The sequence below is a fragment of the Drosophila subpulchrella genome, chromosome X (genome assembly GCF_014743375.2).
Source record: "Drosophila subpulchrella strain 33 F10 #4 breed RU33 chromosome X, RU_Dsub_v1.1 Primary Assembly, whole genome shotgun sequence".
Taxonomy (NCBI): domain Eukaryota; kingdom Metazoa; phylum Arthropoda; class Insecta; order Diptera; family Drosophilidae; genus Drosophila; species Drosophila subpulchrella.
Window position 1 is genome coordinate 15278220 of NC_050613.1, and position 12691 is coordinate 15290910.

Consider the following 12691-nt stretch of genomic DNA (forward strand, 5'->3'; position numbering starts at 1 on the left):
AAAAAATGTGATATATTTTCCGGTCGATGGCTTCCGTCCGCTGGCTTACAATGTGTCAAATAAGTGTATATCCATTGCTTTATTCACTTGCTTTATACATACATTTGGTTTGCCGCTGCTTGTGTTTTTTTAGTGAGTGAGTGTGTGTATGGCCGGGTGAGTTTTTAAGTAATTTGTGCAAATTAATTAAAACTATGTTAACCCTAGGTTGTATACACATAAGTAAAATATGTATATATACATATATATCTTGTGTTTCTACATTTTTAGTTTAGTGTGTGCCCACAGTGCGTTTCAGAACCATAAGAACATTACATAGTTAAGTTAAAGCCATTATTTCTGATATTTGTCTCAAGCTTCTGTGGGATAGAAACAAATATCGATTTAAGGCAGTATTTGCATGATCCCGTTGACAAGGTTTGTTCTTAAACAAAAGTACAGAATATTTGGGAGCTTTAAACCTACAAATTAAATTGAATTAAGGTACTTAAGTTTCGAGTTGGGTCAACAATAATGTGAAACGTTAATTACAATTAATTTGCTTTCCAAATAAATATTAGAATAAAAAAAATATTGCATACAATTAAATCGTGTAAATCAATTTATCTAATGGAATTTAATCTATTAACAGAAAACGCAAATTGCGGATATATTTAAGTAAAGTTTAAGTTTCCGTTTCGAGACTTGGCTACAATATTCTTCTTATAGCTATGACACGCACTATATAAACTAGGGTGGTTCGATTTTGTTAAGATATATATGAATAAATAGGATTGGAGTGAAAAATAATCTGAATTCGACTGTAATCGAATATAGTGTATTTTAGAACTTGAACTAACCATTAACAAATTTAATTATTGTCTTGTCTGAATTTTAACAAAAATGCATGAAATACAGGACCTATGGTCCTCAGAATTAATGTGTATCTTTTAGAAAGAATTAAGATATGGCAAAGGGATTTTAGCATTTAAAGCTTGCATATTAAACCGATCCACCCTGGAGTTAAACACTTGTGTTTGCTCTTATTGCTTATTGACGAAGGGGCTGCTCTATCTATCGAATACTTTGGGGTCACTAACTGGGCGGCAATTGGATTGCGGATCGCTCAGGATCAGAACATGCCGTCCGACCGGGCGACGGGTATGAGCACGATGAGAAAGATGACGAAGTTGCGCATGACCAGACGCCAGTCGTTGGGCACCGCATACGGCAGCAGGATTTGGGTGAGCCGGTGCACCTCATGCGAGGCGCACACAAAAATGAACGACGTGATGATCATGTTGAGCGTGGGGAAGCCAGGCAGCAGGACCAGAACGCCATGTCGATCGGCGGCCAGCCAGATGTGATACTGGCAGACGAACAGCTCCAGTGAGATGCGTCCAAACCAGGCGAAGAACGCCGAGTAACGAGTCCGCAGAATGCCCGAGATATTCCTTAGCACCACATAGCCAACAATCGGGATGAATAGAATGTACGAATGGATCTCCTCGCAGTTCTGAACGTTGCGGCAGAGGAACGAGAACGAGGTGTACACCCCGACGCCCAGCAGGGCCAGCAATGTGACCGATATGGAGGTCCGTCGCGAGAACAGATTCCCATGGTTGTTGTCATCGAACACATTGTACTTCTGGGCAATATGAAAGCAGGCCGCGTAGATCATGCCAAAGGCCACCGTATACCGGTCCAGCTTCCACTGGTGCCACCACTCGTGCAGGTCATCGTCTGTGGTCACAAACAGCGCCTTCCACGGTCGCGTCACGAAGATCCGCTCGAAGAACACCTCCGACATGAAGAGCACCGTGATGCCGCCCAGACAACCAATGCACTTGCACACCAAATACAGATAGTGCAGCGGATTGGCGTCCACCGAGGCGGATGAAATCCGTGGCGGCAAGGCGAGCACAAAGTAGACAACGCACAGCCAGAAGGAGAGCAGCGGCACAAAGTAGTAGAACTGATACGGCCGGTTCATGCAGAAGCACAACAGCACGCTCAGAAAATTGGCACGGAACATGGCCTGAAAGAAGCGCACGAACAGGGAGCCGCTGCCGCCGGTCTGCCACATGTGCGTGAAGTGTGTGTAGCCGGTGAGGAAAAAGTAGCCGGAGATCAGCAGCTTAATATGCATGTGAATGGGCAGCACTCGCTGTGCTCCGGTCATATAGTATATCAGCACCACCAGCAGTATCCAACCACGCAGCTCGTCCGTTTGATCGCGATTCAGCACCTTGGTGAATCGTGAATCCTCCGTGAAGAACAGCCCCAGGGCGAAGACATAGCCCACGGGTATCCAGAAGCTGAACTCCGAGTAGTATTTGTTCTCCTTCATAAAGAAGTTGGTGCGATCGCAGAGGTAGAAATAGGCCAAAATGAGGCCCAGCAGTGATAGCGCCACCATGGGTGTGCCATAGTCGGTTATCAGAGCGGATAAGGCATTACTAGGTGCTCGTCCGCCGTCATGAGACTGCTGCTGCTGCTGCAATGGCACGTACAAAGTCTGGCCCCGCAGGTGGAGCAGCCATCTGCGCAGGCACATCCCACACACGAGGGTCATGCAGACGCCAAACAGGGCATAGGCCACAATTTGAAGCGTGGTGTGCGGTTCGGAGCTGCTGCAGCAGGTGCCATCGTTGTAGTTCATATAGTCATTACAGTACATGTTCCACAGCAGCTGAACCTCCAATCGCTGGCCATGGGCGCATAGTTGATGACCATCGATGGCGTTGTCCAGCAGACCATTGGCTATGTGCCAGGCGGACTCCCAGACGCTGGCTTCCGTGTACCGGAAAACACCTCTGGCCACATAATTCAAGCGATCGATGTGCTCGTTCTGCAGCAGCTTCCAACTCTGAGGCAGCTTCTCCTCGTCCACCCGATCGGCTAGCTTCCAGAGCACCCGTGATGTTTGCGCCACCAGGCGATGAAATGGGGCCACCAGCAGGGTGAGATTGGCGGCATATTGCCGCAGCACATCGTCTGTAGTGTTGCCGGCCAGCAGGCCGGAATAGGTGAAGCCCACCACGTAGACGGAGGACAGCTGCTTCTCGGCCTCCAGGCGGTACAGCTGCTCCACCAGCGCCGGACTTACCTCCTCCGCCCGAATGTACTGGGCCAGCATGTGCAGCTTCTTGTCCTCGAAACGCGCCGAGCCATCCGTCACCGAGCCGTTGTTGTCCTCCTCGTCGGCCACCTCATCGGCGGCCAGTGGGAGACGCAGTTGCTCCACAAATCGCTCGTACAGCAGACGCACACTCTCATCGCCAATGAACACAAAGTTGTTCTTGTTGTCGAAGAAGGCGAGGTAACGCAAACAGCGCCTTGTGTCACTGTAAATACACCAAGCACCAAACACATAATGACAATTTCGGCTGGAGTGAGTCATTAATGGGACGGGACGGGTGGATGGGTTATCTCGGCGGGAATGTGGATTGATAACTCACGTGAGGGAGTACTTGTGCACCATGCACCCGTACGGCTGCCACTCGTTGTCGCCCTTAAATCGGCCCTTGGACAGCAGCCACTGGCAGGAGTCGCTCCCTGCGGAAAAACAGGACAAATCAATATCAATGGGAGAGTGACAGTGGCTAAACACGACCCTTTAATACACCTACACGGGCTATTAGCTCCCATAAGAAAGCTTTGTAAAATGGTATGGTAATGGTAAATGGTAAATGGTAAATGGTATGGTGTGGTAAATCAATGCTATTTGATATGACTATGTGTACAGACAACCAAGATCAATATAAGATTCAGAAACTATATTTTTATGGATTTAAGATCTAGATATTGCATTTTATGACTGTCTTTTGGTGATTTTCTATTGTAGAGACAGACATAAGATATAATAAGTGAAACCTCATATTAGTCATACCTTTAAGTTAGTTATATTATGTACAAAAAAATCAGAAACAGTATATAACTGACTCATTCTTTTATGATAACAATAAAACATACAATCTTAGATGAACAAGCCATCAAAGGAAAGTTATTATTTAGCAACATAACTTGGCAAAAATTGAAAATCCTATAAATTAGATGGTCTGATTTCTGAAATGTTTTAGTTTTAATGATGAGTTTTAAACTTTAAAGGATATAAATAGGAGTCATAGAGGATGACTCTGATAAACCCTTATATAGAGTGGGTGTTTTTTAACCTTGAACCCACCGTAGTTCCAGTTGAGCAGGCCGTGGTAGACGATGAACCCGAGGACCAGGAGCAGAGCCACCTTCTTGGCATTGGTGGCGTTCAGTTGCTCCATGAATATGTCCGCTTTGGTGGGCATTCGCTGTCCTCCGGCGGCGCCTCCAATGCAAATGCCACCCAGTTCGGGACTCGGGGCTCCATTGCCGCTTCCATTTCCCGCTGCTCCAGATGTTCCAGGTGCACCTGCTCCTCCTCCTCCGCCTCCTCCACCACCGCTTCCTCCATTTCCACCGCGCAATTCGCGTAGCTCCATAATTTATAAGCCCGTCTGGCGACGCTCCTCCTTCCCCTCTCCACCCTCGACGGTGACAATGGTTCGCCTACAGATTATAGATTATCGGGGCTACAGAATGTGGGCATGGTTTTAACCCAGTTTCGCTTGCTCCGACTCCACTTTATGCCCGCTGTTTCGCTTTTATTTTACTTTACTTTTGGCTTTTGCTTCGCCGGCCGATAGGCAACCGCGTCTATCGCCCGCCGCCCCCGCCGCACGTCTATCGTTATCGAACAGCTGGTGTCGGCGCTTGCAAGCGAATGTCTTAAGCAGCTATTTTACAAAACTAAGTTACTTTTTAAAGTTGAATTATAGTTTTGCATAATGTAAAATATATAATGTACATATTTTCTACTGGCCTTCCGAAGATATATTTATATCAGCGACAACATTGAAATTTTTACTATTTGTATTTCAACATAAAACCGCGTTTTTTTAATCCTTCATTAATTTTGGAAAGAGGACTTTCAGCGAAACTAACGGAAAATGCCTAAAAACCATCAAATTCTGGATCGGTAATACAAAATTCTAGAAATACGTATGTATGTATATTTAAGAACCTTCAAAAGAATGAAGCTATTGTGTATGGCTTAAGACTAATGTTAATCAAATAAAATGTAGAATAAATAACACTACATGATTTTCGATATTCATGTTAATTTAGCTTGATAAATTTGAATTTCAATTGTCGTTACTGCCAAAACAAAATCCAATTGGCAATTAGAGAAGGGCAAAACATAGGTGTGTGTCCGCGCTAAGATAGCGATGTCACACACCTGCAACTTTGGAAAGAACAATTTTTTAGTATATTTAAGCAAATATGGTATTTTGCCAGGGCGAGTGGTATATTTATCGGTAACTCCGCGGCCGCCCTGGTTATATTGCTCTAAATATTTTAAGCACTGTATTGAGTGTAATGTTTCTAATCTAAAAACGGTTAAATATCCAGCTAAAAGTGAGCTGTACGATTGAGAACATTGCATTTCCAGCAAATACGAGATGGTTTCTCTTCCCACGAAATCGTTTTTCAGTATTTTTGTGTTTGAACGAGAGCAAACTTAAGCAACCGTAACTGTCAGTAAAAAAGCCAAATAGAAGATTTCTGGAATAGAGATGGAAAACATCGATGTTACCAAGGCTTTAAAAACATCGATGGCATCGATGTTACAATCGATGTTTCTCCACCGCCTGGTCACATTGCTCTAGTGACGCATGCGTTTCAAGCGGTTTTTTTCTGGCAGAATATCTGGCTTTTTTGCATGTTGCATTTGCAACTGAAGTTTTTGCATAAATTGAAGTGTGAAAAACCACGTACACCTAACGAATCGAGAGCAAAATCAACTAAAAGTCGGTGAAGAAAGTGTACGTTGATCGTAGTTACTTTTTCCACAAATTTTTCTGCAAAAAAGCCTGTGCGTGTGAGTGTGACTGTGTCTCTCTCTCTCGCTCTTCCTTATTTTTTTTGTCCATGCGTGTGTGTGTGGTCGCATAAATTTACCGATATTTCGCCTGTGAGAGCGAAACGGGTGAAAAAAAAGAAAAAGAAAACGAGGCGAACAAAACGAAGAAGAAGCGAAAAACAGCAGCACTTTCGTTGAAATATTGGGCAAAAAACGCAAACGTAAGCGAAAAAAAGTCAAAATCCCTGTTTTTATATAGTACATGTGTGCGTTGTGTAGGTGGGTGTGTGTCTGTGTGTGTCCCATCTCCGTGTGTTTGTGTGCATTTTAATACAATTTCGTGTGCATTTCCTTGACAGCAAACGGGAACAACAAAATAACTGGGCGAAAACAGGACGCACAAAAAAAAAATCTAAAATCAAAAGAAGAGCGGCGCAAAGCAGAGAGCGAAATCCCCAACAGCAGCTATAGCAACAAAAACAACAACAACAGCAGCCGCCACAATGAGCAAACCACTCTTTGATCTTCCGTTGACCATTGACCCAGAGCATGAGTTGCGTTTCGTGGGTAAGTTTATTCGTTTCACTTAACTCAATTTACTTAATGTATTTTATAAGTGTGTGGTGGGGGCGGGGAGGGGAAGGTCGCCGCATATCGACCAAAAAAGCCAATTCACCTCCAATTTGTTGCAAAGAACAAACTGCAAAATTCGCCCTATCCCTCTTGCTCTTACACACACACATCGGCATGCTCCCGCTCTCGGCGAAATATGCCCATCTCGCTCTCTTTCTCTCTCGCTTATCAATAATTTCCGATGTTTTTGTTGTTATTTCACGTACGATTTTTGGACACATTTTAATTGTTGTTGTGTTTTTTTTTTTTGGGTGTACGTATGTCGTCTGCTCTTCCTCTTTCCTCTTATTTTTGCTCTTATTAATTTCTTTTTATTTTATTTTCGATGCCGGCAGCTGGCGTCGCTCTCTTTCTCACTTGCACTCGCCATTTCTCCTCCTCTCTCTCTCTCTCGCTCGCTCGTCCTGCGTTTTTGGCTAGCATTTTATTTTTACACGCAAAAACTTGTCATGGGCCATTTTCATTTTTTCTTGTCTTTTACCCTGAATTTTGGCCAAAAAGCAACAGCAGCAGCGGCAACAACAATGCAATATGACATCAAAGAGCTCGCACAGTGGGTGCGATAGGCTAAAACGATGGCCAAGGGCTTCAATGGCAAAATTAAAACCTAAACTTGTATTTATTTTTAATAGATATTTATTGTTATTACAACATGGTTAAAATGTATTTTGCTGAAAACCGGAAGTAATTAATTACACCTACATTTTCTGTAAAATTCTTATAAGACTTTAAAAACCGAATACAGTTAATTTTATTTAATCTAAATTGTTATATAAAAAGTTTGTTCTTATGGGCTCAGATCCGTTCTTTAAATATAATAAGCAAAGATGTTCGAAATCTAGCATTATTCCTTTGCCGTTTATGTTAATTAAATAAGAAGAATGAAATAAACAAATAACATGTGTTCCATCCCACTGTGCGCAAATATTTTAATATTTGTGTGTGTGCGCGTGTGTGTGTGAGCCTTAGCCCCATTCTTTAGCTCCACCCTCTCCCCGCGTTTCCCGTTAGATCGCCAAGGGTTTGGTCGGTGGAGGGTGGGGGGTGGAAAACACATGCATGACGCGACTTTGTCTAATGAAATTTCCTTGAAGCAACACACACTCACACGCGCACTGAAAAAGCACACGCACACGCCATGTTAAAATAACAAAAAAAAAAATCCGTGTTACTATTCCATTTGTTGTTTTTGCCTTTCTATTTTTTTTGGTTTTACTTTTTACCGCTGTCCGAATTGATAAGGAAAAAAATTTTACCGGCCCTACGATTGATTTTTAATTGTTACCCTGTAGATTAAAAAATGTTTTGCTTATTTCATACAAATGTTTGGGTTTATTTGCATTCTTTTTTATTTTATGATAGTTAATTTATTATTCAGCATTCCAGCATTAAATCCATTAATGAGTTCATAGTTCAGAATTATTATAAGTACGAAAATTACTTAATTTTATAGGGTACTCAAAATACGACTCCGGTACTTTAGTTTTTGTTTTGGCTTTTGTGCCACTTTTCGATTTTGTTTTGCTTTTAATTCAATTAATTTGAACTTGCTTTGGGCACTGCACACTGTGCCATTCAATGCGAATTTTGGTCAAGAATTTTACTTTTATTTTGCCAACCATTCAAAGATTTTTAAACATTAAAGCTTAAAAAAATAGTTTTTATAAATAATTTGTAAAAAAGTAATTAATTTAGGCAGTAAATAATCTAAAAAAGCTTGTTTGGCTCTTTTTTTTTACTAATAATCTACACACAATTTACCTTTTCCGGTATTTTTTGAGGAAAATAAAGTAAGGACAATTCCTACTTTTATTATTTCTGATTGGATCTATCTTTTAAGAAAAAGATTTTAAAATATTCTGCACAACTTAAAGTAAATATGCGCAGTGTAAAAATTAGTTTCATTTAAATAAAATTAAAATTCATATGTTACGTCCAGCAAATAATTAGTTACTGGACCAGTGTGCAATGACGCAATGAGCGTGACGTGGCACAAAAATCAGGGAGAGTGGGTAAAAGCGGGAATGTATGAAAATCAGGGAAAGTGGGAAAGTGGGGTGGCCGGTTGGGTGGGGCTATCATCAATAGAGTGTGACTAATCGGGGCATCCAATAAAAAGCGCGATAACGCCTGCATTTCTTTCTAAAAGTGCAATAAATGCCAGTTTTATTTGTATCCACAAGATCATGACAAGAAAAAAAAAAGGAAGAAATTTAATTAATGTAATAATGTAATACATATCCCCACAAAAATAATATGTAAAATCATTCAATTCTATTGATATCTTAGTCCACATAATCATAAATATTTCAATTTATTGTATTTGTTTGCTTCAACTATTTTTCCATCCACTATTGCAGGTCCTTTCAACCGACCCGTCGTCACAATCATGACTCTGCGCAACAATTCTTCTCTGCCCCTGGTCTTCAAGATCAAGACAACCGCCCCGAAGCGCTACTGCGTACGTCCAAACATCGGCAAGATCTTGCCCTTTCGAACGACTCAGGTGGAGAGTGAGTATTACTGGACTCGCAGGCCCCATTTTCAGGGTTATTAATCACGTTCCCCGCATTCTTATAGTCTGCCTGCAGCCATTCATCTATGATCAGCAGGAGAAGAACAAGCACAAGTTCATGGTGCAGAGCGTCCTGGCACCCGTGGATGCTGATCTGAACGATTTGAATAAGTTGGTAGGCAGAAAGAATATTGAAATACCTAAACCCAAATGACAGAATACAATTCTGTTAGAAAACTTGCAACATAACTATTTTATTCCGATTATAATGATATATTGGACTTTCTTTTGGACTGCATATTAATCTAAAAGTTGGTTCCAAATATGTAAAACCTATTGAAACTTAAGTTTATCATGCAAATGTTTGATCGTAGGTAAACTAAAGTTCCACTGTTCCCAAGAAATGAGTAGTTTTTTCTACTCTACCTGTGATTATATCATCCAATTACCAAATATAATTGTCATGGTCGTCAAATATATAACTTTTTTTTGTCATTTAATAAGTACATAGGCATTTTCTAAATTTCGAATCTTATTCTTCTTCCGCAGTGGCAAATTGTTAAGCATTTTATTCGTTTTGAATATCATCACAATTACCGAATCGAATTATAACAGCATTCAAAAGTATATAATGTTCTTTTGTGACCTAAATCTTAAGTTGATTACATTACATTGGCATTTTCTAAAGCGCAAATCTTCCCCTTCTCCCGCAGTGGAAGGAACTGGAGCCGGAGCAGCTGATGGACGCCAAACTGAAGTGCGTGTTTGAGATGCCCAGCTCCGAGGCGAATGCGGAGAATACCAGCGGTGGCGGGGCCATCGGCGCCGGAAGCGGAAGTGCCGGCGGCGGAAGCGCGGGCGCCAACACTAGTTCAGCCAGTGCTGAGGCGCTCGAGAGCAAGCCGAAGCTCTCCAGCGAGGATAAGGTGAGTTGAACTACAAGGAACTGGGAAACCCACTAATATATATCATTATTATTTAATGTATAATCGTTAAATGTAGCCCTCGAGTTTGCCCGATGCGTCAGATAATGTGGAGTCGCTGGTCGGAGAGATCGAGGCGCTGCGTGAGACAATCAGCGAACTGCGAAAAGAAAATCTACACTTGAAGGTATGCTATAGGTTATTGATTGTTGTATTGAGTCGATAGAAATGTCTTAATGATTTCAAGTAAAAACCTTAATCTGCATAATATTAAACAGCATTTACATATGTGAATCATAAATAACCAGAACACCGTTGACATTTAAAGGGATAATTGTATTTAACTCATTCGAAATTATCACTTTTACATAAGATCAGCATAATCAAATCACAATAAGGATGTATTACCAATGCAGGGCAGTTGTTAGACGCCCATCATTGAGTAGCTTTTACAAAAGACCCATATTAACCCATTTCTATTTATCTGTTTGCAGGATCAAATCACACGTTACCGCAGCTCGCCGGCCATCAAGCAGATGAATGAGCCCTATGCCCCAGTTCTGGCTGAGAAGCAGATTCCGGTCTTTTACATTGCAATTGCCATTGCTGCGGCCATCTTAAGCCTCCTGCTGGGCAAATTCTTTCTCTGAATGCCATAAACGAAAGCCAGCAAACATGCTATATGCAACGTGCAGCAGCAGCAGCAACAACAACAGCGGCAACAACACCATCAAACAGCAACAGCAAAAGCAGCAACTAACAACAGCAACCACAACGAAAGAACAACTACAACAACAACAAGAACAACAGAAGCAGCAGCAGAAGCATTAAAATCCATCATCGGCAAATGAAGCAACCCATAGGAAAGAAAGTATAAAGCTGACAAAATCCATAAAAAAAATAGAAAAGAAAAAAAACCGCAGAGAAAGGGAAAAAGAGTATAGGAAAGACATAAAAATCGTATGTTCGCAAAAAGGGAAAATCTCTCAAGATAAATATTTAAAGTTCACTTCTACTTAGATCCCATACGTATATTGCTCAGATTTTCGATTGCATTTCGTTTCGCTATTATTAATTTTTAAGAATTTTAGTTTTAAAAGTTTCGGAACCCTTTATTTTATTCGTTTTTTATGCATTTTAAGTGGCAACAGTGAAGATTAAACCAAAATTATCATTAAATAGAACTTATTATACCTTTTCGACGAGAATACAAAATATATAGAAAAACACAAACTTGTTACTTAAGTGTGAGAATAAAATTCAGTTGTAATATTTTTTTGTTTGAGTTATTTTTTTTTTTTTTTGCTTTCAACCATGAAGACCTAGATGTAAAATTTAAATTTAAAAAAGAAAAACATGAGCAAAATGCAAAACCAACAAAAATGAAAAAAGATGAACAACTTGTATGGAAAACCAATTAATGAAAAAGCTTCAAAAAAAAACAAAATAAAATGCTCTGCAGGCCGACGCTCTCTAAAAGAAAAGTTGCTTCACCCCTCGTCCTATCTCTCTTTCTCACTGTCTGTCTGTCTCTCTCTAACTCCTGAAACGAGATCGAACGCGCGGGAACTATATATGTATATTTATATAGAATCATTATTGTTTTTGGTTGGCATTTGCATTTACTAAGTTTCGTTTTAGTCATTTCAGTGGTAGCATTACTACAACCACACACACACACACACACCCACACACACCACTCAATGAACGCTATATATAAATATTATACGAATATAATGAATTTCTATAAGCAAACCTTTATGTAATTTGTGTTGTTTGCCAAGGCCGAATTGAGAAAATTTTCCAAACCTAATTAGCAGTGAAGTTGAGAAAAAACCATAAATTATATCTGATACGATATATATATGATCTAATAAGTGCAGAAAAATCAATCAATTTAAAAAAATCACACACACACACTTGACACAAACAAAACACAGACGTATTGTTGAGGTTTTACACTACCCATGGATCCGTAGATATAGATCCACCATAGCCACTTGGTTCCTTTCGTAACGCCCCCAATTTACTCGCGCTAGACTTGTAAAAACCGGGTAACTAACTGGCGATGCAACTTGTTTTGCACCATTTTCATTTCCCCCCCCCCCCCCCCCCCCCACATATTAAACTGAAATTGTTTGTGGTTACTTTTTTTTAATATAGTTTGCAAAGCATTGAAAAAGGGTATATAGATTTATACAAGAATATATATTCGCCGACATGCATGATCGCTGTATCTGTATTTTCATAGGCATGTGGAAACTCGTATTTAAATGTTTAACTAGAAATACAGAAAACAAAAAAAAACCTAAAAGTAAATAAAAAGAGATGTGAAAATAAAAACAAATGATAAAGACAAGCAAATCATAAGCAAAATGTACTTGATGTCAGCTGTAGCAAAAAGAAAAAAAAACACAATATATACGAACATAATAATAACAATAATAATAAAATGTGGAAACGGAACTTAACATTCAACAATTGTTTCGATACGTTTAACATTCAATTGCATTATTTAATTGAAATCAACCAATTATACACTCTAAACACACACACAACGCCCATAAGTCTCCTCGCAAATTAGCCGCAAAATCAAAGAAATGCATAGACGTCGCCGGTAAAGACGATGGGGAGATGGCAGGGATGATGATCACAACACAAACACGTGAAAAACAATTATTATAATAATTACAGCATGAATCTTAAAAACTAAGTGTTTTTTTCTCAAAGGAAAAATAAAAT

At 40.3% G+C, this 12691-nt stretch overlaps 2 protein-coding genes across 3 annotated transcripts; one reads left to right on the forward strand and one right to left on the reverse strand.

Moving 5' to 3' along the window:
* Positions 1 to 60: 60 nt before the first annotated feature.
* LOC119556879 (N-acetylneuraminate 9-O-acetyltransferase) lies at positions 61 to 4679 on the reverse strand. The gene is made up of 3 exons (XM_037869354.1): positions 4166 to 4679; positions 3441 to 3537; positions 61 to 3326 (listed from the first exon to the last, which is right to left on the reverse strand). The coding sequence occupies exons 1-3, from the start codon at positions 4455 to 4457 to the stop codon at positions 1112 to 1114; spliced, it is 2604 nt and encodes an 867-aa protein (XP_037725282.1). The 5' UTR covers positions 4458 to 4679; the 3' UTR covers positions 61 to 1111.
* Positions 4680 to 5678: 999 nt separating this feature from the next.
* On the forward strand, positions 5679 to 12658 carry LOC119557061 (vesicle-associated membrane protein/synaptobrevin-binding protein). 2 transcript variants are annotated; one of them, XM_037869613.1, is made up of 7 exons: positions 5679 to 6099; positions 6238 to 6445; positions 8872 to 9024; positions 9092 to 9201; positions 9740 to 9952; positions 10029 to 10136; positions 10444 to 12658. In XM_037869613.1, exons 2-7 carry the CDS (start codon positions 6382 to 6384, stop codon positions 10597 to 10599), a joined length of 804 nt encoding a protein of 267 aa, XP_037725541.1. In that variant the 5' UTR covers positions 5679 to 6099; positions 6238 to 6381; the 3' UTR covers positions 10600 to 12658. The 2 variants fall into 2 exon arrangements, with proteins under 2 accessions (XP_037725541.1, XP_037725542.1); XM_037869614.1 differs by having other exon boundaries at positions 5682 to 5840.
* The last annotated feature ends 33 nt before the right edge of the window (positions 12659 to 12691 follow it).

Bases quoted from the DNA above. Each gene is read 5' to 3' on its own strand.
- LOC119556879 (XM_037869354.1), bottom strand. From the start codon at position 4,457: ATGGAGCTACGCGAATTGCGCGGTGGAAATGGAGGAAGCGGTGGTGGA. The intron at 3,538-4,165 runs GTGGGTTCAAGG...GTTTTTCCGCAG, and splicing joins CCTGCTCAACTGGAACTACG to GGAGCGACTCCTGCCAGTGG. The intron at 3,327-3,440 runs GTGAGTTATCAA...GTGTATTTACAG, and splicing joins GTGCACAAGTACTCCCTCAC to TGACACAAGGCGCTGTTTGC.
- LOC119557061 (XM_037869613.1), top strand. From the start codon at position 6,382: ATGAGCAAACCACTCTTTGATCTTCCGTTGACCATTGACCCAGAGCAT. The intron at 9,202-9,739 runs GTAGGCAGAAAG...CTTCTCCCGCAG, and splicing joins TGAACGATTTGAATAAGTTG to TGGAAGGAACTGGAGCCGGA. The intron at 10,137-10,443 runs GTATGCTATAGG...ATCTGTTTGCAG, and splicing joins AAGAAAATCTACACTTGAAG to GATCAAATCACACGTTACCG.